We start from the raw sequence: 25,368 nt of genomic DNA, 5'->3' as shown, positions 1-25,368 counted from the left end.
GTACATGTATGTTGTCTCCTACATAGAATATAAGCTCTTTGAAAGTCAGCGGGTTATACTAGTTACAACTCAACAGTTCTACTTTTGCCTATGTATCCCAAGCACCCAGCACAATGCTTGTCCCATAATAGTAGTTTAAAAAACATTGATTGATTGAGAATTATGAGAAAGTTCTGTCTTGTATTGAACATGAATCCCTCTCTTGCAACATTTACTTATTTTTTCTACTTTTGTCCATGGGATGTCATCAAAACAAGTCTTATCAACAGGCAGTAGAGATATTGGAAAGATGTGACATTTAGTCAGAAGACCTGGCTCTGCCCTGTATTGATTTTTCTGGTTACTAGCTGTGTTTGTATACTTGTGTGTTTGCGTGACATACATAGAGGGGAAACCTGTGACATAACTATGAAACTATCCCATGTCCAAATCTGTAAAATAGTGAATGATGCTTGCCTCAAAGAAAGGCAAATATGTGGGAAAGGGTCCTAGATAATGTGATTTACACATTGGTTCAGTCTCTTTTCCATGTTGGCTGCCCTTCAAATATTTGAAAACAGTTATCATCCTCCTCTTCCCCCTTTAATCTTTTTCCTAGGCTAAGCATCCCTAGTGTCTTCAACTGTCTTTCATGACATGGTTTGAATGTTTTATAATGTAACTCTTTCAGCTGAATCCTCCACTTCTCTGAAACAATCTGTAATCATTCTCGATAAGTGCAGGATGAGCGGATCCAAGGGCTGGATTTCAACACAGTAGAATGTGTCCAAGAAACCATTTGTATTCATCAATCATGTAAGATAAAATTATATGCTAATCCCCTGAAACTGTGGATACAAAGACCCCAGGCACTATTAAAGCCTATATAAAACCAAGCAATGGCAATTTGAGAATCAACATTTCAACCATTAGAGTGTTAAGGAAAAAATCTATTATTTAGTGGGCCATTCCTGAGCCATTTGAAAGGTTCTGCATTTGTTTTTATGGTATGGGTGCTTCCAGTTCCAAATTTTCTTTGTGTCTATTACTGGTACATCTCTCTCTCACCTCATCTCACCAGTGACCAGTATGTTGGAAACAAGCTGATGCTGAGGTCTGATTAAATATAACCTTGGCCTGCACAGTCATTTTGGGAACAGCTACTTTTGGTCACATGTAGGATGTGGCAGTTGTTTAGATGTTGTTTTTAAAACAGAAACTCAAGCTTTATCCCCAGAATATATCTCTTACCCTCTAACCTAACTTTAGCCTAAAAACTTGTCTAATTGGCTTGAAGTTAGTGCTTTGGTTTTTTATTTTGAGGAAGGAGGATTATTGGGGTATATCCATTGAAGGATGCTAGTTGCTTTCCATCAGTGTTAAAAAGAGAGAAAAAACAGTACACAAAAGACTGCATTTGACAGGAGAAAAATGGCATGTAACACTTGTCTGAAGTAAACTAGAGGGATGAGTGTGTGTGAAAGAGGTGAGGAGAGAAGGGGTGCCTAGAGCATGTACATACATACATGCGCATATACATGTATGTATGTATGTATGTATGTAAGCAAGGGGCATATGACCAAGAATGAAAGCAGAAATGTGTCAGAAACCTTTAAGTATTGTATTGGGAATGATAACATTTAGAGTTAGCAGATAATTTGTGGCAAATTTCCAAGAATAACAGAAAGGGCTTTTAAAAGTATTTTTGTAGGGGTGGCTAGGTGGTGTAGTGAATAGAGCACTGGCCCTGGAGTCAGGAGGACCTGAGTTAAAATCTGGCCTCAGACACTTACCATAAAAACCTAGCTGTGTGACCTTGGGCAAGTCACTTAACCCTGATTGCCCTACCTTCCCCCCTCCAAAAAGCAAAAAAAAAAAAAAAAGTATTTTTGTAGCAAGAAGATGATCAAAGGAAGAATTGGAATAGTATTTGGGGAACATCAATTACTGTTTTAACATATCATAGAGAAAAGCTAAAGATGTTGAGCAATTCTACCTATTGACTTCTATATCCTTTCGAGGACAAAACATCTTCAAACTAGAATTTGTAGGAACCACAGAAGAGATTGATGGCCAAAGATGGTGAGAGAGATTATAAGAGAGCTTGTATTTGTCTTCAAAAGAGTTCAAGTCTCCAGATATAGATGAATTATACATCTTAGACTACAGCAAAACTATTCTCAGTGATCTTTGAGAAATTTGAAGGACAGGAGAGATTCCAGAAGTTGGGTGCCAAATGTTCCTATTTTCAAAAGGTAGGGCAAAGGGAATTATGGAACCTATAGACCACTAAGCTTAATGTCAATCACTGGCAAAATTCAAGAGCAGATTATTAAACAGATGGTTTGTGAATGTCAAAAAGCAAGCCAGCATGGGTATATGAAGAAGTCATGCCAAACTAGCAATTTCTTTTTTGTTGGAGTTACTAAATAGTAGGACTATATAAAGGAATTTTGTACTAATGAGGTGGGACAGAATGTAAAAAATGAAAAGTCTATTGACTTTAGAGTCAGAGGACAGGTTCATACCTTATCTGATATTTAACTCCTTGTGTAACCTTGGGCAAATCACCTCACCAGTATGGGTGGTAATTTACTGTTTATAAGATAAAGGTGAACTCTGAGGTCCAGTTGACTTCTAGATTTATAATATATTTATAATTACAATAAAAACATATAATAATAATTTATTAATATAATGATATTAATAAATAATGAATTTATTGAAGGGGTTAGAGACTACTTTTCCATCCTTCCATCAGTGCCCTGGAGTAGATGATTAAAATTGGCTTAGCCAGCCAGTGACAGAGATAAAGAAAAGTATAAGGAAAACATGATGTCTTCTCTGTTGTACTCTCCCCCATTTTAAGTTGATTCATTTTAAGGTAAATGTACCAGCAGAATTGTCAAGGTGTAAGAGCTATAGCAGAAACTGAAGAATACTTGAAATCTTGCTTCCTATCTCCCTTAGTGACCTTGTAATCAACTGCAGTACTGTGAGGGCCCTGAGTATTTCAAATGGACCAGTGCAACTTAAATGTTCCAGTTCTGCTGGAATGGTGAATAAGGGGAAGAATATTATCACAGTCTCTTATGATATAGTAGTAGATTGGATAACATGACTGTTGGGATAATTTGGAGGTATTAGAAGAACCATGGCCATTGAATATTAATAGGTCAGTATAAGATTGCATCTTGTTTTTTGAATTAGACACCTTTTTAAGGATAATTTGGAGAAAGATATGCTTAGAAACAATATTGATAGAATTTATTTATGGGTAATTGATTTAAATAGCTAATACTTTTAAAAATTAAGATTCTAAAAATGGATAGGTTGTAATGATGGGCAGAAATCTACAAGGATGAAATTTAAGAGGGACAAACATGGTCTGCATATGGCTAAAAGAACTTTCAAATATTGAAATGACAGTAGGACAGTTAATTTGACTGTTCATGTGGGCCAAATACATTTGGAAATAACACTTTGGGATTTTAGTGGACCTCATTTCCTAAGTGAGCCAAGAGGGTGTTGTAGCTACCAGAAAAAGGTAACTCATTCTTCATTTGAACTATCATTAAGCCCTTCTTTCTCTCTGTCTTGTACAAAAAGATTAGAGTTGTGTCACTAGCACAGTGAGGGGTTTGGGAACCATGTCATATGTAGAATGGTTGAGAGATCTGGTTTTAGGTTAGAATAGATTCCTAGGAGGAACAGTCCTATGAGGTGTGATAGCTGTATTAAGATATTTGAAGGCCTATTATGTGGAAGAGGAAATTGACTCATGTGTTCCTCTAAAGGTAGAACTAAAGATTACTGAGTTATGTTTTTTTAGAGGTGAAATTCTATTCCTCTTCCAAAGGAATTTCAATAACCTCTCCTGGAACTTCATTCTCCTCCTAATAAATACTGTGTTTTTTGGCACTGTATAAAAACTGTATAGAAGAGCATAATTTTTTAGAAAGTGAAACTTCATTAGGATTGAAATTTCACCTCTTACCTTCATAGGAGAGGATCTGATCAGATAGAATTGGTTTATTCAGTCCCAAGCAAAAGAGCTAAGCCCTCTGATTGGGGACTATTCTCACTCCTACCGCCTCTTTAGCTTCTCAGTTCTTGCCTTGAGCTCTGTTATTAAGGGGAAGGTCTGGAGACGAAGGGAAGCTGACCGGATTTTTTCTTCAGTACTAGAGTTTGGTTCTTAAAACACTTAAAACATTGGGTGAGAATAACTGGGTAGGCTATAAATTGTGGTTACATCCCTCCTCAAAGAAACTGAATAAGGTACAAATGATATATATGTCTTCAGAGGGGGAAATGGCATAGATTTACCTGGTCTCTCCTTATGCTAACACCAATCTTCTCTGTCAACACTAGCCCTTTTCATTATTCCAGGTCTAAATACAATGGATATTGGATAGAATTGTTTGACTCAATTATAGTGCTGTATCCAAGGTAGGCTTCAGGGTAGCAGCTCTTATCAGTCAACTGATAAACATTTATTAAATGTCTCCTATGTGTAAGACACTGCTGCAAACTCAGTGCAGTTATAAAATTATGATTTTTCCTGCCCTCAGGGGGCTTACAGTCTGTTGAACTGTGTAGGATCATAAAAGCATAGATCTAGAGTTAGGAGGGACCATCAAGTATAACCCTTCCATTTTGTAACTGATGAAACTGAGGCCCAGGAAGGTGGACCGACTTGTCTGATGTCACAAGCAATCCAACATCAGGTGGGAGGGGGTGATAGAAAAGTATGAGATTTATTTAGGAAGAGAAAACTGCTCTTTTCTACAAGTTATAAAATTAAGTAGAAAAGGATCATATGTGCATCTAAATATTGTTCATTTTCCTTTAAAAAATTCTGATACAGATTTCTTAAGAGATATAAGCAAGAGGGTGCTGGCAAATTTTAAGAACTGGCTTTCTGGGATACGCAGGTGTATGTGTATGTGTGTGTGTGTGTGTGTGTGTGTGTGTGTGTGTGTAAATGTAGGCAGGATGTGCTTTTAAGTTTAATCTCCATTATTAACATGCAACAAAAAAATCAAGTCATGATTTGTAGCATTTGCCATAAATGCTTACATGCAAAATTAACAGTAGGCTCGAGCCAGCCCAAACTGGTTCCCCCACATCCCTGGATATAAGCCAGTAATCATTTGAGTGACAAATAAGTCCATAGAATTTTAACAGGTGCTATATGGGGACATTAAAGGAATGGAAAACAGGGCCCTTACTCATAAGAAGCTTGCATGAGTTATTCTTTGGGTCTTACTTTGCTTATTCATAATATCAAGGGACTGAGCTCTTTATATAGTGCTTCATGGTTACAGAGGGCTTTACTTGCAACAACTCCAGTCAACTAAGGAGCCCTAGTTAATGCTTATTTTATTTATTTATTTATTTTAAGCAATCGAGGTTAAGTAACTTGCTCAAGGTTACATGTAATGCTTATTTTAAAGAGGTGGAAACTGAGGTTCAGAAAGATTGTGCCTAGCTCATGGTCAACTTGGGCATATAGGGTTTTCCTTCCATCTCTTTCTGTCTCTGTCTCTCTGTCTCTTTGTCTCTCTCCCTCCCTCCCTCTCTCTCTGTCTCTCTGTCTCTGTCTCTGTCTCTGTCTCTGTCTCTGTCTCTGTCTCTGTCTCTGTCTCCGTCTCTGTCTCTGTCTCTGTCTCTCTCTCCATCTATCTATTGTAATATTTAATTATCTATAGGATTTTTCATCTGTCTATTGTAATGTTTAATAATCCATAGGGTTTTCCATCTATTTTTCTGTCTATTGTAATGCTTAATAATCTATAGAATTTTTCATCTATCTCATAATGCTTAATAATCCATAGGGTTTTTCATCTATATGTCTATCTCAATGTTTAATAATCTGTAGAGTTTTTATCTATGTATCACAATACTTAATCATATATAGGATTTTTTCTCTCTCTATCATAATGCTTATCCAGATCTAAAAAATCTAGGATTCTCAGAATATCTGATAACTAAAGAACCATGGGATGATTATAATAGGTAGCATTTATATAATGATTTATGGTACACAAAGCACTTTCCATATATTCTTTCATTTGATCCTCACAAGAAACCTATTAGGTAGGTGCTGTTATTATCCCCATTTTACAAATGGGGAAACTGAGGTTGAGATCTTAAGTGTCTGCCTATGGCCAGTCAGTGTCTGAGGCAGGCATGATCGGAGAATTATTATAATATAGCCTAGGCAGTGTAAAATAGAATAGCATAAAACCGAGTGCTTAAGTGCTGTGGGAATGCAGCATATTTGTATGATGAGAGAAATGTTGAAGTTAATCTAGGAAGTCTTCCCAGAGTAAATTAGTTTTGATTCTTTCTGTTTGGTGAGGAGGAATGCCAGGTAAGAATATTATGTCAAAGCAAGTGGTGGGGAACCACAGAGGGGAGTGGAAAGAGGAGGGTGGAGTTGGAGATGTGGGAGTTGGGGGGAGCCTTTGGCAGGTCCAAGTTCCATAGACATCATCCTGTATTCTGGTAGAGCCTCAATGTCTGTCCTTTTGGCTGCTGCACTGAGTTCCAGAGATGATTGCAATGCTGCATACTCTGTGACCTGTATCAAAATGTGTGATGATGATTATTCAGTAATGTATGCAGCGTATCTTGTGGCTTTATCCAGCTGTAAATTCTGACAAGTAAGAGAAGTGCCAAGCTTGGTCTCAAGCCCACACATGTTAGAAATTGAGCGAAATGTAAGTTCCTTAAACTGAGTATCAGTCTGATCTATAAATGGAGCATGAAGAGTACCATGGGATTTGGAAAGCAGCTTTATCTCTCCTGCCCTGGTAATGGATCTGTTTTTAGTAGAGTACCATGGGAGAATTATGTCTCTCAAGAGAGTGAGACTGGGGCAGTGCAGGAAATAATACCATGTTGAAAAGGACACATTAAGTCCAGAGGTCTCTATACTTTCTCTGAGGAAGAGCTACTTTTGATTTCTTGGAAATATTTATGATCTATTAATGGGAAGTTAACAAAGCATGGCACCAAGCATTCATTAAATCCTTACTGTGTGCTGAGTCCTAAGGATACAAATAGAGTTTTGCAAAAAGATAGTTCCTGCCTTCAAGGGGTTTATATTCTAATGGAGAAGACAACACAAAAAATGGAGTTAAAAAAAGAGGTGGGAAGAGAGTGGTGAAGTTGCCAACAGGGTTGTGGTGTTGAGATCCTTGGGAAGTCAGAAGCACAGGTGGAAGGAAAATGAAGTTAGGCTGACCTAAGGCCTGATCCTGAGAGAAACTCTCTGATGAAGGAAGGGGGTCTGGCATAAGGAGGGATGTTCCAGAATTAGGAGGATGCAGCATGGATGTTTCAAAGTGAGGAGGCCCTACACTCTAAGGGAGGTTCCAGGAGTGAGAATAAGCTGAGGCATGGTGTTAAAGCCCTGAAGGTCAGGAAGAAGAAAGTAAGTGAAGTACTCTTGAATATAGCACCAAGGTGAAATACTATAGTCGGGCAGAAACTGTCTGTCTCAACCTCTTATCCTCATGGCTCAGAGATTCAATTCAGTAAATATTCATTAAGTGCCAAATGCGTGCTAAATAGAAGAGGCATTTAAGGACAAAAATGAAACAATCCCTACTCTCAAGGAACTTATATTAGGGGAGAGGAATGAGAATGTAATAGATATATAAATATACAGTAGGTGTTTCTGTTAGTCATTTCAGTTATTTCCGACTCTCCTCTTTTGGGTTTTTCTTAGTAAAGATACTGTAGTAGTTTGCCATTTTCTTTTCCAGCTCATTTTGGAGACAAAGAAACTGAGGTAAACAGGGTCAAGTGACTTGCCCAGGGTCACACAGCCAGAGGCCAGATTTGAAGTCATGAAGATGAGTCTTCCTCATTCCAAGCCCAGTGCTCTATTCCCTTGAACACCTAGCCGCCCCATACACTTGGTAGCTAAGTCCAGATTAGTGTGGCTAATGAATTCTCTGAAAAGGTAGAAGTATTTGAATTCATACTACATATTTCCATTGAGCTGGATCCAGTAACTATAAATTTTACTTAAGTATAACTTTGAATAGTGAGAATTCAAATACATGAGACCACTTCAAGGGATTCATTTTTTGTCCTCATCAGGACTTAGATTTAGTAGAAAGTAATATTAAGTGATTTTAAGATAGTGTATTCTAATCTGGGGAGGTGATTCAGGTGAGACTTTGAGAGAGATTGATAACGTGTGATCCTTTAGCCTAGTATCCTATGCATTTTAGACCCCGGCAAAGTATTTGTGTTGGACCATAAATAAAATGGGGTATATAGATCTACATTGGGAATACGAAAATAAAGAACACCTTCTAAGACAAATAAAATTCTTTGTGCCAAGTGCTATGGCCCAGGAAATTCAATGTTGATTGACTCATGAAAGATATAAGCTATAAGTACAGATGATGTGTCTTTTTCCAGCTGGCATTTAAAAAAATATTCGTTGACATCTTTCCTTGCTTGACCAAGATATTGGTATTAATGAGCTTTCTCCTATGACCCCAGGTATATCTCTGTAATAGAAATTGCTTAATATCAAGTTTCAGGTAATTTCTCTGTGCCATTGGGTAGTCAAAGTTAAGAAACAGGAATCCAGAGTAGAAGGGTTGAAATGACAGGTAATTTGAATAGCCCTGAGCTAATTGTAGATACCTTGGAATATTGCCATTTCATCATGAATTCCTGATGCCATTCAACTCACTTATTTGTTTTTTGTTCATTTTATTTTACACCTTTATTACCAGAGTATGACTTTCCCCTGTACACCTCACTGAAATCGATTCCTTACTTGTAATAAGGAAAAACATTTGATAGGTTGTGACCTACCAATGTATTCCACCTTCTGTGTCTGTAGTGCTTTTCCCCACAAACATCTCTCCAAGACAGCTAGGTGGTACAGTGGGTAAGAGTGTTGGATTTAGGAGCAGAATAGACCTGATTTCAAATCCTTGTTGAGCCACTTGCTAGCTTTGTGACCTCATTCAAGTTATGTAACCTCTGCCTCAGTTTGCACCGGAAAAATAGCATCTATCTCATAGGGTTATTGTGAGGATTAGATGAGCTGATGATGTTTACAATGCTCTATAAACCTCAAGACCTTTATAAATTCCGATGACTATTAGCTACTACTATGATTAATAATTATGAGAGGGTATTTTTTTGTTTTCTATTTGGTAACAAGATTGCTTATAACAGTTTCTTAGGGTTTTGGCTTCCTTTTAGTGGTTGTCTCATTTTTGATGTTGTAGTCGTGTATATTGTTGATCTGGTTCTCCTTATTTTATTTACTGTAACTTATAGAAATATTTCCATTTTTCTCTTAACTTCTCACTTATTCTTATTTTTCTTTTTGGAGGGCAATTGGGGTTAAGTAACTTGCCCAAGGTCACATGGCTAGCTTTTTTTGTGTGTGTGTTGTTAAGTGTCTGAGGCCGGATCCGAACTCAGGTCCTTCAGACTCCAGGGCCGGCACTCTACTCACTGCGCCACCTAGCCATCCCATTTCTTAACTTATTCTTAATGCACAAAAATAGTCCATTATATTCATGTGCCAGTTTATTTCATGCACATCCACCTTGCTTCTGGTTCATTGTTGCCACAAAAATGCTGCTATTAATATGTTGGTACTTATTGAGCCTTTCTGTTTTTGACCTCTTTGAGCATAGATGACCAGCAGTGAAATTGTTGGGTAAAAGGGTATGAACTGTTCATTTTTATAGTATAATTCCAAATTTCAACCCACACTTGAAACCACTTAGAAAGATAATACTGGAGTTCAGGGGATTTGGGGGAAAAATAAGATGTTTTTAGTGATTTGTTTTGTGTAGAAATAAAACCTTGTGGGTCAAAAGTTAGGACTTAAGGGCAATGAGGATTTTGATTATAGACTGATCAGGAAGTTTATTTCAAAATGCTTTTCCTTTTTGCAGGATTATTTTTAAACTAGCTGAATTACCCAGCTAACTGCAGCAACTCCATTCTCTAGAACAAAATGGCAACCAGCAAGAGATCCTGACATCTTTTCCAAAAATTTTGGCAGACTTTCAGCTATCTGAACACTGTAGATTAGACTGAGCTAGATAGCATAGGGGAGTAAAATCTGTATCTACTTTTGTCTTTGTTTTCAAGAGTCTAAATTAGTGTTTTATTTTTGGTTCTTTGGTAGAGCACAATAATAACTAACCAGCCTGATGGAAGGCATTTTGGGGGGTGGTTTTTTTTTAATTGCATTTGTGGGTTAAAAAAATGTTGGTGGTTGATTTTTGCTTATCATGAAACAATAATGTCCATCTCCCTCCCCCACCCTCATCTCTTTTTAGAAGGGATTTCTTTCCCTTCTAATATTGGGACTCCTCCCAACATTTCCTTTTTCTACTAAAATAATAAAGACAAAGAGCTAAGGCTGCAGAGGTTATGATAAAAGGTTTAATCTTGTAATAGTTAATTTTAAAAGTTTTATTTCTTAGCAGGTGTATAGGTTCTTCCAAGGGCCAAGTGCTTAGGACATTGTCACTGGGCTAAAGCTGATCAAGTCAAAGTAAATCTTTTTCATTCTGGCCCATATAGTGTGTGTGTATGGAGAGTGAAAAATCAATGCAGAGTCACAGTAACAAAAACAGTTCTTAAAAACCAATGAAAATCTTTAGACATATCAAAAAAAGGCCAATTACATAAACTAAAACCAAGAAACATAAGATATTATTAAAGAAATACAATAAATGGCAGGGTTTGGGTCTTCAGGTACATGTTAAAGCTAGTTAAATGATCTAGAGGGACAGAGGATGAGATAAAGAAGCTATCAGAGAGGTCCAAAGACAGAGACCAACTGAGAGACTTAGATCAAGTACTTAGATGAAATACACTTTTCACCTTGCCCTGGGGAAAATTTGGGGAGAGGTGAGTAATCATGAACAAGATAGATATCAAGGCACTCATGTTTTCAGGAGAGATCTTTATAGTTTCTGATTTGTACAGTAGTTATATTTTAAAAATAAAGTACTTACAGGATTTTTGTTAGCAAGTGCATCAATTTCCTTACTCTTTGGCAGACCAGTCATTTAAAATTGTACTTTCAAAATCCTAAATTAGAAAATTGAATAAGTGACAGTGGAGGCTTATACCAACACCAATTTCAAAATTATTCCTACAAAGATTCCTTGAAGAACCCTGTAATCTCTTTTCCTTTTTGATAGACATGCCGTTTCATACTTTTAAAACATGAAGTTTTCATCTGTCCTTTGTTAATTTCCTTCTGGATAATCTCTGTTTGGGAGGTGAATAATAGTGAGTTGAAAAACCTAGAAGCAGAAAGTCTTTTTTGCCTTCTCTCAAAAAAAAAAAGAAGTAAAATCATTTGACCTAATATTAGTCATCTAATTTCTTTCTGAAGTTAGTGGAACTATCCAGTTTTACTATTCAAGCTTTTCAATATTAATTTTTAATTTTACACCATGAAATAGATGGCAATTTGTGTCTGGATGGTCAGTGTGCTTTTGGAATATGGTCTATTAGAGTTAGCAAAAACTTGGATTTTCATTCTGCCTCGAGATACTTCTTAGCTATGTGATGATGAGCAAGTAAAATGTAAATTGGGGATTATATCACCTTCCTCACTGGGTTATTACTAAACCACCCAGATGGATCTATGATCTCATTCATTTGGAACCTTCCTCCATTAATGCATTTTGCAACTCATCCATTCTTGCCCATTCTGCGCCACTCTTGTCCATCCCATCCCTCCACCCCCATCCCAAACATAATGTGTGTATCATTTTACAAACTTGAAAGGACTACACAACCACCAGCTCTTATTATTTGGGGATGTTTATCTAGTGGCTGAACACTTTGAAAAATTCAAAATCTTTCACACAAGTTAAAGAGAAGAGAGGAAGAGGGAGAGGGAGAAAAAGGGGGAGAGAAAGAATGGGAGAGACAGATATCCATATATAAGTACATACAGAATAAATAAAACGTGGATTTGGAAAGGACGGTACCTCAAGCTGTTTTTGGAAGGAAACCAGGGATTTCCTGGTGGAGAGATGGAGATGAGAATAGAGAGCATTCTTGAATTATTCAGATAATCTGTTAAGCCCTAGATCCAATGCAGGTGGACGGAAAGAAAATACTTCTTTAGGAGCAGAGGGCATTTGTTTGGAAATATGGGATGATCACTGTGGGATGTATAAGGAAGGTTCTGAGTGCCAGGTTGGGCACTCTGTACTTGATCCTTTCGTTATATAGGGTATCTGAAAAGTCTTAATAGCTTAAAACTACTTTAAGACTTTTGGAACACATTGTATATAGTTAGGTTGAGAAAATACCCTCATTATATCAGGAAGTTGGATTTGTGGTATATGAATTAAGAACATTCAAAAGAGGACAGCTTTTATCTGAAGTTCAAATGTGTCCATGCTTACATTTCTTTCTTTATTCCTACAGTTGTACAATGTTAGATGGAGTTATGATTCTGCCTGTTCTCATGATGATAACTTTCCCCTCTCCTAGTGTGGAAGGTAAGGCATGGTTTATATTCATTCCCCCCCTTTTATAAGATAGAGAATAACTATAAAAGTGAATAATGTGTAGGAAATGTACTGTTTAAATTTTCTTTGTCTAGAGACACTTAAAAAATTTAAAAAGTGATGACATTTTCTCCCAAAGCTTTGACATTTGAATGGCACATTGACCAATGAAATAGGGAAGGGAAAAGAATAAACATTTATAGAGAGCCTACTATGTGCCAGACATTGTGATAAGTACTTTGTATAAATACTGTCTTATTTAGTCATAATGATTATTAAAACAACCAAGACATGTCTTAGGAAAAATGCTTTACCTTTCGATCACAATTCTTCCAGTTAGGTGGTGTAGTAGATAGAGCTCTGGGCCTGGGATCAGGAAGACCTGAGTTCAAATTTAGCCTTAGACACTTAGTGCCTGTTTGACTCTTGGCAAGTTACTTAACCTCTTTATCTCAGTTTCCTCAAATCTAAAAAGGAGGGGATAAAGACAACACTTTCCTCATAGGATTGTTGTGAGCTTCAAATGATATAAAATTTGTAAAACACTTAGTACACTGCCTGGCATATAATAGGTGGTATATGCATGTTTATTCTTTCCCCTTCCCATTCCCTCAGTATATTATATAGCGATTCATTCTCAATGTTTAGATCTAATCCAATTTGATACTTTTAAGGAAGTGCTCTGGCATCTTTTATGGTACCAACATTTTGCTATATTAAATCATTTACAACACATACACACATGTATATGTGTATGCATATGTATGTATATATGTATAAAATTGGGTTTGTTATGTAGAGATATTTAAACACAATGATCTTTTTTATTTCTATGTCATTTTTATAGCAAAGGACTTTTTTTTTTTTTACTATAACACATTATACTTTGAATTCCAGCAAAATAATATTCCCAAATATTTGGAATATTTATGATCATTAATTTCAGCATTGGGGACCTGGGATAGTAGATAATTTTGGCTTTTAACTGTATGTGTCTCTGTGTGTTGTGTAAATTGGACTAGATGACCCCTGAGTTTACTGCTAACTCTTTAAGATTCAGTGCTTTAAGTTGTAATAAGACTTTACTTGATCGCATACTGAAGAATAGCTAAAATGCCTTCTGCTTTTTTTCCTCCCATTAGTCATTAATTATACTATTATACAGAGGTGACACCATTGTAGAAAATCTCAGATCTGTATTTGCATGACTATTGTTGACTTTCTCTTTCCCCTTAGAAGCATATACGGGCCAGGTCTATTAAATTACATGTCATTAATAAAGAAAATATCTATATAATGATGAATGCTTCTATCTCAAAAAGTTTACATTATGAAATTTACTTCATTGAAGATTTACTTCAGTGAAAATTAGTGAGTTATGTAACCATTTTATTACAACAGAAACCTTTGATCCATCTGATGGTATTCATTGTTAGGTTCCCAAATAATTTCCAGGTTGACTGTATAATAGAATTTCAAAAGCTGGCATTTGGACCCTCATACAATGTTTATTGTTAGATACCCAAGTAATTTTGACTTTGACTTAATAATAGAATTTCAAAAGCTATCATTTCTCAGAATGCCTTAGGCTAATTAAGGGCAAGAGGGTACAAATCAAACAGAATTTTTGTTATGAACCACAAAGATTCTGGGGTTTTTTTTTGCCAGTAGAAAGAAGATTAGGCCTTTCTTTGAATTTTTCTGTATTCTTGCAGAATAGTTGAAAAGTTCTTAAAAGGAGGGGTCAGTAATAGAAATGTCTTAGCATTATATATTTTTTTCCTGTTCCTTTTTACTGTAAAATACCTTTTTAAAAATATTGAGTGCTTACCCCTTATTTCAGCGGGTCTATTATCAAATGAGGGAATGTTGGGTTTCTTTTTTTTTTTTTTAGTAAAGAAAGGTGTCATCTAATGCATCTGTTCTATTTAGGCAGTGATATAGAGCTTATTTACTGCTACTAAAATAGGAAATAAATATGAGCATACTAGACATTATGCCTTTAAGATTTGAGTTCTTGACCACCAAATGCATTTTTTCTAGTTCTAATGATGGAAGCAAAAGGGATAAATGGAGAGAATTTTAGATTAGGAGGCAATAGACCAGGGATCTAGTCTATCACAAATTATCAATGTAACCTTGATCAATTCACTTCACTGAAGGCAGCTAGACTAGGCTTCAAGATCTAACATTCTATGAATAGATAAAATATGTCAATTCATATGTCATCTTAGTTGACATAAAGATAATGGTAACAACAGTGACAGTAGCTAGTATCTATATAACACTTTAAGGTTTGCTAATTGCTTTATAAATGATATTTTATCCTCACAACAACCCTGAGAGATATGTGCTGTTATTATCCCCAATTTGCAGGTGAGGAAATTGGAGCTAAAATAGGTCCAATGATTTGAACTCATAAAGAAGAGTCTTTTTGACTCTAGGTCTGTCACTCAATTTATTGGACCACCTAGTTTCACATAAAATCTTAGATTGCCTTAAATAAAAAGTAAGATTGACAAACTGCCCACTGGAGGAGTAAAATATGTTTGGATGGGGTTACATATAAGAATGTAGTAAAATAGTCACCAGGAACCCTTTCCTTTAGTTATGTCTGAGGAAGTTACCTAAATCGAGAAAGCCCGTTTTATGAATGGGACAAATTGGAGTTAATAGATGAATAGTAGGGGCAACTAAGTGGTGCAGTGAATTGAGCACCAGCTCTGGAGTAAGGAGGACCTGAGTTCAAATGCAGCCTCAGACATTTGACACACTTACTAGCTGTGTGACCTTGGACAAGTCACTTAACCCCAATTACCTTGCCTTCTCCCCTCCAAAAAAAATTTAAAATTAAAAACATATAGATGAAGTGGTGAAGCCAGTTATGTGGTTGAGTCAAGCGATCTGTGGTTTCATTGTTGTGAACAAGTCTTCTACTCATCAATACTTTAGCAGATAGATGACTTCTCATGTTGCTGTAAGTAAAAATACAATGACTAAAAAAAATTATCACCTGGCAGCCCATCTTCTGGGGAGGACTCTATCCACCTTTAGTGAGTCTGATCATTAGACAACAGGTCTAAAGTTCTCCAGATGTGCCCTTGTTAAGTAAGACATGACATAGCCTTTGAGAACCCAGTTACCTTTATGCTGCAGAATGAAACTTCAGAGGACTTGAGTGGAAGAGATTTATTGAAATTTCATCCATTTTCATCTTTTCCCAATAGGACTCAAAACAGCACCAGTTTCTCACCTACTCTCATTACTCCCCACACCTCTATTAAATAAATAAAACATGACAAAAACCATCCAACACACATTCCCTAAAGAAATAGCGGAGAAATGAACAATAAAAAAGATATACCCCTAGTTTCTCAGAGTATAGCAACAGAAACTAGCAAATGAGGAAATAATAATATAATAATAATCGCCTAAGGCTAATGTTGATTTCAAGGTAGTTTGTGTGAATGAAATTTCCTCAAAATATTTTGCAGAATTCATCCTCTAGAGCAGGACCTTTTTTTTTTTCCCCAAGCAATCGGGGTTAAGTAACTTGCTCAAGGTTGCATGGCCAGTTATTTCTGGGTGTGGTGCTAAGTATCTGAGCCCCGATTTGATCCCCAGGTCATCCCGACACTGGAGCCGGTGCTCTTACTCGCTGTGCTACCTGGCCACCCCTAGAGCAGGACTTCTTAACTTTTGTGTCAAGGACATCTTTGGCATTCTGGGGCTGCTTGGGTATGCTTCCACAGAACAGTGCTTTTAATTGCTTAAAGTGAAATACACATATTTACAAAGGACACTAATTATATTGAAATAGAAAAAAATTCTTAAAGTTCACAGATCCCAGCTTTATAATCCCCGAAGGCTAGAGAGAATGCTATTTTGACACCTGTGAAAACTAAATGTGAGATTACCTAATTCAGGATCAGTCAAAGTGAACTAGAATTTGTATTTCACACAGTGTGCCTGAAACTGTGATACATTTAGCAGGAGGACCCAAGTTGACATATGTACTTTAATCTCACTTAGTCTAACTATTCACCTATTTCTTTATAGCACTATTTATCTACTCATACATTCATTCATGGACAGGAAGGTATTGCTTAGGTTGCAAGCATAGCCTCCACCAGAAGATGGCCAGTGGGTTAGGGGGAGACCTATGATTTTACCCTATGGTGCTGTATTTAGTGTGTCTACTTCTTCTCGGCCCTGCTGTTTTTCAGAACTCCTGAGCTCAAGTGATGCGTTAACCTTAGCCTTCCTCAGTACCAGAGATTACAGATGTGGTCTACCCTGCCTGGCTGGCATATGAACTTTAATCTTGATCATAAAACAGAAGTAGTTATAGTAGACTGATTCTAATGAGCTGAGATCATGCTTTGCAGAGAATTTTTTTTAAGGAACTATATCTTTTTCTAGATTTCTTTTTTTGGGGGGCATTAAAACAGTATCTGGACTTCCTCAGGAAAGTTTTTCTTTTTCTTTTTTTATGGAAGGTGGGAGAAAGAGAAATTTTGACTTGTGTGAATCTGGTCTGATCTGTATGTTCACCATTTCCAGTTCATCCATTTTCCTCATTTGGAATCATTAATATTATTTTTCATCTTCTTCATCCATAACATCCATTCAGTTACCAAAAAATATCTTTACATTGCTATTCTCTTGGGTATTGCAACAGGCTCAGAGGTCTTACCAATACCGTTCCCTCTTACTCCCTTGCCCCCCCTTTTAATGTCCTTTATTCATAGATATGGTCATATTTTTCCTGCTCAGAAATCTTCAATAATTCTCTCTTGCCTATCGAATAAATTTTAGATTTCTTTACCTAGGAAACCAAAGCCCCCTACTTTGTGGGGACATTCTACCTTTCTGGCATATCTAAAAGTACTTTCTGATATATTCTTGATCTTCAGTCACTCTCAGCTACTCTGTATCTTCCATACTGTTCTTGTGCCTCAGTCAGGCTCTTCTCAGCCCCTGAAGTGCCCTTTCTCTCCTGTTGAATTCCTACCTATTCTGTGAAGCCCAATTTAAATGGAACTTCCTCCATGGAACCCTTTCTGATCTTGCTAAAAATCATTTTTACTTCTGACCACATTTAGACCATGACTAAATGTTTCTCTAATGATCTTCTTAATTTATAGTATTTTATTTTTGCATTATTTTTGTAGCTTTTTATTATTATATGTATTGTATTATTGTGTGATATGTTGTATAGTAAGTTTGAAAGCTTACTGAGGGCAGAAAATGAATCATCTCAATAAAATTTCTCTCTGTATTGCTTAGGTAATACCTTGCTCATAGCTGAGTGTGTAATAAATTATCACATTTGTAATAAAGTCATTCTGTGAATTTGGGCTGCCTTTGTGAATTATAGTACTTTCACTTATGCTTTAATGTTTTTGAAGACGGGTGGTATAATTTCCCTCTAGAAGAGAAATTTTTGGTCCAGTCGGGGCTAAGTTAATACAAAGAGCAGACAAAGCATGAGAACATAGCCCTCAGGGCAGAATTTTGCTACTGTATCTACAACATCATTGTAGTATCATCTATATATCACTGTGATAGAGTTTAGGTGGTGAACATAGTTTATTCAATTTATAATATGGATAGGATTATGTAGGAACTTTTTATTAAAACCATATTTCAGTGTTGCGCAAAGATTGTCAAGAATGATTTGATGTCAAGGAAACATAAATCTGGGAAAGTCCCATTGAAATATCAATTAAAAAATACAACCATGGATTTCCTTTTTGTGTCTTTTGTTTGGTGTCCTACCTTTCATATACTTTCAGCCTTCGATGGAGGGCAGCGTTCATGTTATCTAGTTTACGTTGGGAGAATAAGACTCTTTCCTAAGAAGAAACAGGTTCAAAGTCTTTCCCTAATCATGACCCTAACCGTTTCTGTGGCTGGGAGTGTCTGGACATAGACACTGTTTTAGGCCTTTAAGTTTTACTAACTTGTTGCTACTCCAGTTTGTTTCATAATTGTCTTTTCTTAGCATTTGTGGAGAGAGGGTTGTCATTGCAACTAGACCTGAGTGAGCCTCAGTATTCAAATGATGTATTAGCATGGCAGGAAACCAATTCTGGGTCATTGTTTCATAGCAGCTACAATCTCCCGTTTCCCATGATATAACTTCAGATTGAGTGGCTAGATAGTTCAATCACCAGCTTGGAGCTCAGTAATCTCAATCATTATGAAGAATTCTGAACCCAGAAGTAATGTTAATAATTTCAAAGACTGGTTATCTGTTTCATGTGGGAATCTCGTCAACCGGTATAGTTAGAAACCTATCCATCTATGTCTTCTTGCCTTGTGCCCATGTCCTTTTATTAATCCTCCATATCCATTTGCCCATTTCACTGGGGACCTTTCCATGACCTACCTATTAAAATTTCATTGCCTGTTGCCAGTCATGCATGATCCAGATGATGTTTTTGTCTGATAATGTAGATTCCTTGCATCATTCCATTGCACTTTGAGTCACCCATGATTCTGAATCTTCAGAAATCTTTCAATCAACAAACATTTATTAAATGGCTAACTTTGGTGCTGGGATACAAAAATAAAGAATGAAACAATCCCCATTCACAATTGACTTAAATCTAATGAAGAAAATAAGTGCATAATTGATTATAGACACAATAAATATAAAGAGAATAAGCATAACTACAAGTAGTTAAATAAAGGTAGTTTGGAAGTCAGGATACTAGCAGTTGGGATGGTTCTAGAAAGCTTTTGTGTAAAGGTGGTACTTGAGCCGTGTATTAAAGGAAGAGAGGGATTCTAGGAGGTAGAGTTTGAGGAGGTAGAGTATGAGCGGGAGGGGAAGGATGCTTCGTAGAAAGATATAAAGACAGGAGTTGTAGTATCTTGTATGAGGAACAGAAGATCAGGTTGTCTAGGTTACAAAAGGTAGGTGGGAAAGTCAAGTCCAATGAGGCTGGCATTCTCTGTCATATAACATCATGGGGTAAACATTAGTATTAGAAATGCGGGCTATTTGTCAGCACAGAAACTTTGGATATTGAAGGTGCCCCATAGTTTCTCATTTGACTAAAATCCATTTGTATTCTTTTCATTCAACTCTTTTTTCAGTTCATTGGACAGGTAAAAATGCCCATTTCAGGAATAGGTACTTAAAGACCAATAGTGAACTTTTAATCCAAGTGTGTGCTTCAATCTAGACAAAATCCACATGGATTTTCCATATGGAATAATGGGCTTGTTTTCATTAGTGCCCCATATCTCATTGAAGATCAGTTGGTGAGAGCACAGCGTTGTTCACAAATGGAAAGACCTTGAAAATCCCACTTTCTCAGGTAGTTGTTTCCACTTGGACTTTGTTTATGACTATATGATGAGAGAAAGAATATTAAATACTTATAATGTATCCAACTCTTTGCCAAATGTTAGGGATACAAGTTCAAAAAGGAGACAGTCTCTGCCCTCAGAGAGCTTACATGTGAATAGGATTGTGGTTTCCAGGGAAGGGTATTTTGATCTGACAAATCACAGGGTTTAGTGGGTAGAACTATAGGGTAGTCCACTGATAGTCTTAGTGTAACTTTTCTGTGACCACAGCTAAAACCTTTGGCAAATATGTCTCACTCTTTTATGCCTTGCTTAGTACTTAGGACATAGGCTCATAGAACAGTTACTCCAAATTACATTATGAGGAAACTATGTTTTATCTTTCTGCATGCAGAGGAGAAGTCTGTTTGGAGCAGAGCATTTTGCTTTACTGATTCTTTAAAAAAAAAAAAATTAACAATGGTGTCCTGTATTCTAATATACTTCTACTCAGTAGGGAGCCATTAATAAATTTTTGCTAGAAAGAAGGCTTCCTTGGAAACCTACTTGTTTCTTCTCATTTTCATCAGGGATACCCTTGATGTGGTTACAACCCATTCTCAGAAAGATTTCTTTAATGAAGAGAAAGTTGGTATAACAGATCATTGGTTATTGATAGTCATCTTGATTGCCTTTCTTTGAGAGTATACCATATGGTATATTTTTTTCTATTCTTTTTATTTTTAAAGCAATTGGGGTTAAGTAACTTGCTCAAGGTTACATGGCTAGGTGTTTCTGGGTGGATGCTAAGTGTCTGAGCCTGGATTTGATCCCCCAGGTCATCCCGACACTGGGGCCGGTGTTCTTACTCGCTGTGCTACCTGGCTGCCCCAATTTTTTTTTTCTGTTCTTTTGGTCTCTTTCCCTCTGAGAGCTCAATCCCTGAGCACATTGACAATATTGCTGTTTCCAACCCAGATTGCCACTATGTGTCAGGGAACTTGACAAAACCTTGCATTCTGTCAGTCAATGAGCATTTTTTATGTGCTTACTATGTGCCAGGCACTATAGAAAGCACTGGAGATATATACAGAGGTAAAAATGGTCTCTGACACCCATTTGGCATAATCTTCAACAACTATGGGTTAACAGCCATGCCAAAATGAATATCAAGAGGGGTGGCCAGGTAGCACAGCGAGTAAGAGCACCAGCTCTAGTGTTGGGATGACCTGGAGATCAAATCCTGGGCTCAGACACTCAGCACCACACCCAGAAATAACTGGCCATGTAACCTTGAGCAAGTTACTTAACCCCAGTTGCTTAAAAAACAAACAAACAAACAAATCATTAAAAAAAATGAATATCAAGGGAAGCCTTTAGTAGAGGATTGCTTTTCTTAAAAAAAAAAAAAAGAACTTCTAGAATATCATTTGATGAGGCAGGGTGTTGTTGTTTAATGTATTTGAAGATTGGTTCCTGGCTTATTCTGGAAGGACAGGCTTTGGGAGCAAACACAGCTGCCTTTTGTTACCGTGGAGGATCCTAGAGGGTTGAGTTGGACCCACTTTCCTCTTTTTCTCCTGTGATTCAGAGGCACAGTGTGTTGAGGTAAAATGGCTTTTTTATTCCAGCATCTAGCTTTCTCCTCATTCTCAGCCCCATCCTTCTTTGCCCTCCCATTTGACCATGTCCTCTTAAACCACTGTTTTATTGGTAACCTCCTTTTCATCTCTAGAGCTTTTTAAAATTAATTGCTTTAAGAGCAATTAAACTTTCTTAGTAATGATTTACATTTAAAGTAATTTCAACCCATAAAGGGTAACTTTTGAAATTCCTTCTAAGTCACCATCAGGGTCCCCCCTGCCATTGATTCTTATTGACTTTTCCTCATGATTATAGTTAGTATATACTCTTCTTGTTTTGTTTTTTTAACTTTGTACTCTTTCATAAAGCTCTTTCCAGGTTTCTCTATGCTGTCTTCCTCATAGTTTTATTTAATTACTGCATATATTCTACTATTTCAGTGTAATGGGATTTATTTAGCTATCCCTTGATTATTAAACATGTAGATTGCTTCCATTTTTTCCTTCTCTAACATGTGTAATTCTTCTATGAAAATCTTTCAACAGATAAGCTCTTTTTTGTTATATTTGATAATCCCACTGTCAAGGGTATATTCCTGACAATTGAATTATTATTTCAAATGTCCTCGATCTCTTCATCTCATAGTCTTTCATCTTTTGTTGTTGTTACTTAGTCATTTCCAACTCTTTTATTACCCCCATTTGGGGTTTTCTTGGCAAAAATACTGGAGTGGTTTGCTCTTTTCTTCTCCAGCTCATTTTACAGAAGAGGAAACCAAGGCAGACAGGGTTAAGTGATTTGCCAAGGGTCATACAACTAGTAAATGTTTGATGTTGGATTTGAACTCAGGAATATGGGTCTTCTGGACTCCAGACCAGCTGCTACATCCACAGTGCCACCTAGTTGTCCCTTTCCAGTACAGTCTACTTCTCTCCTGTCCCTTATATGCTGGGCATGGCAGTAGATTCTTCTTGTTCCTTTTTGTTTGTTTCTACTTTAAGACCCTAGACTAGATGGATTCAAGAGGATAACAGGCATAGATCTGAAAGGGGTCTCAAAAGCTATCTAGTCTTTTTATGGATAAGGAAATCAAGGTCTAAAGAAGCTAACTGACTTATCTAAGGGCATAAAAATTGCAAACATCAGAGGACAGATCTGAATCCAAGTCCTGTGACTAGTATTGATCTTTTTTTCCAGGGTGCTAGTCTTTGGTCTTGTCACCCTTTTGAGGAATCCTTCATTCTTGTACTGTAGTAAAAACAATGTGAAGTCCCTTGTTGTTTGTTGATTCATCAGCTGACCAGCATGAATTGTTTCCGTTACTCCTGTCTTGGGAGGAGCCAGTGGACAGCTGTATGGTCCAGCAGATAGGGAAAGGTGTATGTCTCTTGACTGCAGGACTTCTGAATTGCAACCAAAACTTACTCAGTCTATCAGTTGTGCTCAGCTCCATATTTAAATTGATAGCTACTGAAAATAGTCCATCCTGTGCTTGTCCCTTTAACACCTCCACCTGTCCCTTTTGACACCAGCATCTGGCAGGCTTCCATCCTGCATGACAATTTGGACTTCCCCTCCAAGAAGATTTGATATATGCTCTTGGGAAGAAAGGTGATGGGGATGGTCAGGGACAGGAGGCAGAGTCCAGGGTCTGCTGAGCAGTGGACTTGTTCCCTTTGGCCTTGCTACACAGCCACTGACTCCAGTGACTGTGTATGAAGAGCGTGTGGCTGTGAATGCAGGATGATTTCTCACTGCACAGCCAAACACTAGTCAAATAATCTAAGTGGGGGGGTGGGCAGGAATGAGTGAAAGGACTTTTCTTAAAAACTTTTATGACAATGGCCATTGGTTCTTCCTTCAGGACCAAGGAAAGAGAGGCAGGGCTATTAAAAATCTGTTTTTTTTTTAAGCCTGCTTAGGCCACAGGGTCATCTACTTTATCAGTCTTCAAAAGTGGTGTTCTCTCTGGCCATTTTATTTTCTCTCTATATATTTGAAACCAGTTTCAACTTCCTCAGTCCCTCTTAGGGGGACTTTGATTATTAGTTTTAACTGTGTAGCAGCAGGCTGTTGAAATTGGGCATGATTGGCACAGCAATGTGGATGGAGGCAGACACTGGAAGGAAATACTTCTGAAATGACCGGTGGTATTAAGGATACTATTTAAAAGTGACCCATTATAGCTGTGACTGTTATCTTTAGTTCTGCCATGCATTGCAGCTACAAAAGCCAAAGGCAATTCATTGCATCAGTTTGGACTGGATATTCCTATAGCCTCTATTATTCTCAGTGGCCACATGAAACTTAGATTTGGCTATCTTTCTCCTTCCAGAGTCCAAGATTGCTATGGAAAACTGCACTTGTTTATATAACTCACTAAGCCCAATATAGTGTAAACTTGTCTGGAAATATTTGTGTGTATGCATGTGTGTATAGAGGCCCACGATCTATGCCAACAAATATTTTTAAATAAAATTTCATTTAAAAAAATCAAACATTTCATTAGTCTCCCTTCTAACCTTCCTTTTTTTCCCCCTAACTTTCCTTTGAAGAAAAAAAAGAAATGAAAAGCAAAATCCTGGTAACAAATATGCATAGTCAAGGAAAAAAAATCCCATATTGGTCATATGAAAAATGTCATTTTTTTGCAAATGTAGTCTAGCATTTCCCTAATAGAAGGTGGGTAGACTCCGGGAAACATGGTTGATCATTTCATTGATCAGAGTTCTTAAGACCTTTAAAACATTTTTACAGTGTTGTTGTAGTATAAATTATAATCCTGGCTCTGCTCACTTCACTGAATTATTTTATTCAAGCCTTCTCAGGTTTCTCCAAAACTGCCCTTTTCTTCATTTCTTATAGCATAATAATATTCCATTGATGATTACTGCTTTTATTTCTAGTTCTTTACTATTACCAAAAAAGCCACTCTAAATATATTTTGCATTTATAGGCTCTTTTATCATTCTTTGATCTTTTTTGGGGGGAGGTATAAGTCTAGTTGTGATATCACTGGGTCAAAGGGCATACAAATCTTATTAATTTTGAAGGTGTGGTTCCAAATTGCTATCCAGAGTGGCCAAGCATTTATTAATCACTAGCTATGTGCTTGGTGGGGGTGGGTGGGAGTGGGAAGAGCAGGGGTGAGGTAGAGAAATAGGGAGAAGGAGACTACAGATGTGAAGATAAAAACAAAAAAGTCCTTACTTGAGGTAGCTTACATTCTACTAAGGGATGCATCATGTATAAATACCAGGTAATTTTTTTTGAGAGGTAAGGGAGGGAGTTTAGGAGAAGGAAAGCAATTGGGGGAGTCAGGAAAAACTTCATATTGGTAGCACTTGAACTGAACTTTGAAGAAAAGTAGGTTCATGCAATGCATTGCAGATTTGGAGAACTGTCCTTGCAAAGGTGTGGAGAGGGAAGGGATACCAAGTAGGCCAGTATGGCAGAAACTGTTTTAGTGGGAGAAGTGTAGTCACATACAACAAGTCTGAAAAGAAAGGCAAGAATCACTGTGGCCTCTGTAGAATCCCTATCTGATTATGACAGAATAAAGAATCTAGAACTTTTCTTGGAGCCTAGGGCAGGTAGGCGGCACCCAACCTGGAGTCAGGAAGACTCTTCTTCCTGAGTGCAAATCTGGCTTTAGACACATATTAGCTGTGTGACCCTCAACAAGTCACTTCACCCTGTTTGCTTTAGTTTCCTCATTTGTAAAATGAGCTGGAAGAGATGACAAACCACTCCAGTATCTCTGTCAAGAAAACTCCAAATGGGGTCCCAAAGAGTCAGACATGACTGAAACAAGACAAATAGCAAGGGCACCTGCTTTCCCTCCTTTTGGCCAAATAGAGAAGCAATCATCTTTTTTTCCTCATGTGCTTCCCATTTCCTACAAATGTAGATTAGATGGTTGTATGTACCATACTGCTTCTGCCTGGAATCTACTCCT

General features: G+C 37.1%; 1 protein-coding gene across 4 annotated transcripts in view; it reads left to right on the top strand.

The window, feature by feature from the left end:
• ACVR1 (activin A receptor type 1) overlaps positions 1-25,368 on the top strand; it is a 173,595-nt gene that overhangs the window by 73,556 nt on the left and 74,671 nt on the right. For all 4 annotated transcript variants that reach the window (XM_069080075.1, XM_069080074.1, XM_069080077.1 and 1 more), the window contains one exon: positions 12,442-12,515. In XM_069080075.1, the coding sequence (XP_068936176.1) occupies positions 12,449-12,515 (67 nt within the window). In that variant the 5' untranslated portion in view covers positions 12,442-12,448. The remainder of the gene's footprint in view (positions 1-12,441; positions 12,516-25,368) is intronic.

This window comes from Petaurus breviceps, unplaced genomic scaffold, assembly GCF_028583685.1.
Source record: "Petaurus breviceps papuanus isolate PSGF00001 unplaced genomic scaffold, PetGlider_PUasm1.0 91133, whole genome shotgun sequence".
Lineage (NCBI taxonomy): Eukaryota > Metazoa > Chordata > Mammalia > Diprotodontia > Petauridae > Petaurus > Petaurus breviceps.
The sequence above is the reverse complement of the archived record's forward strand: the minus strand, read 5'-3'. Positions and strand labels throughout refer to the sequence as shown.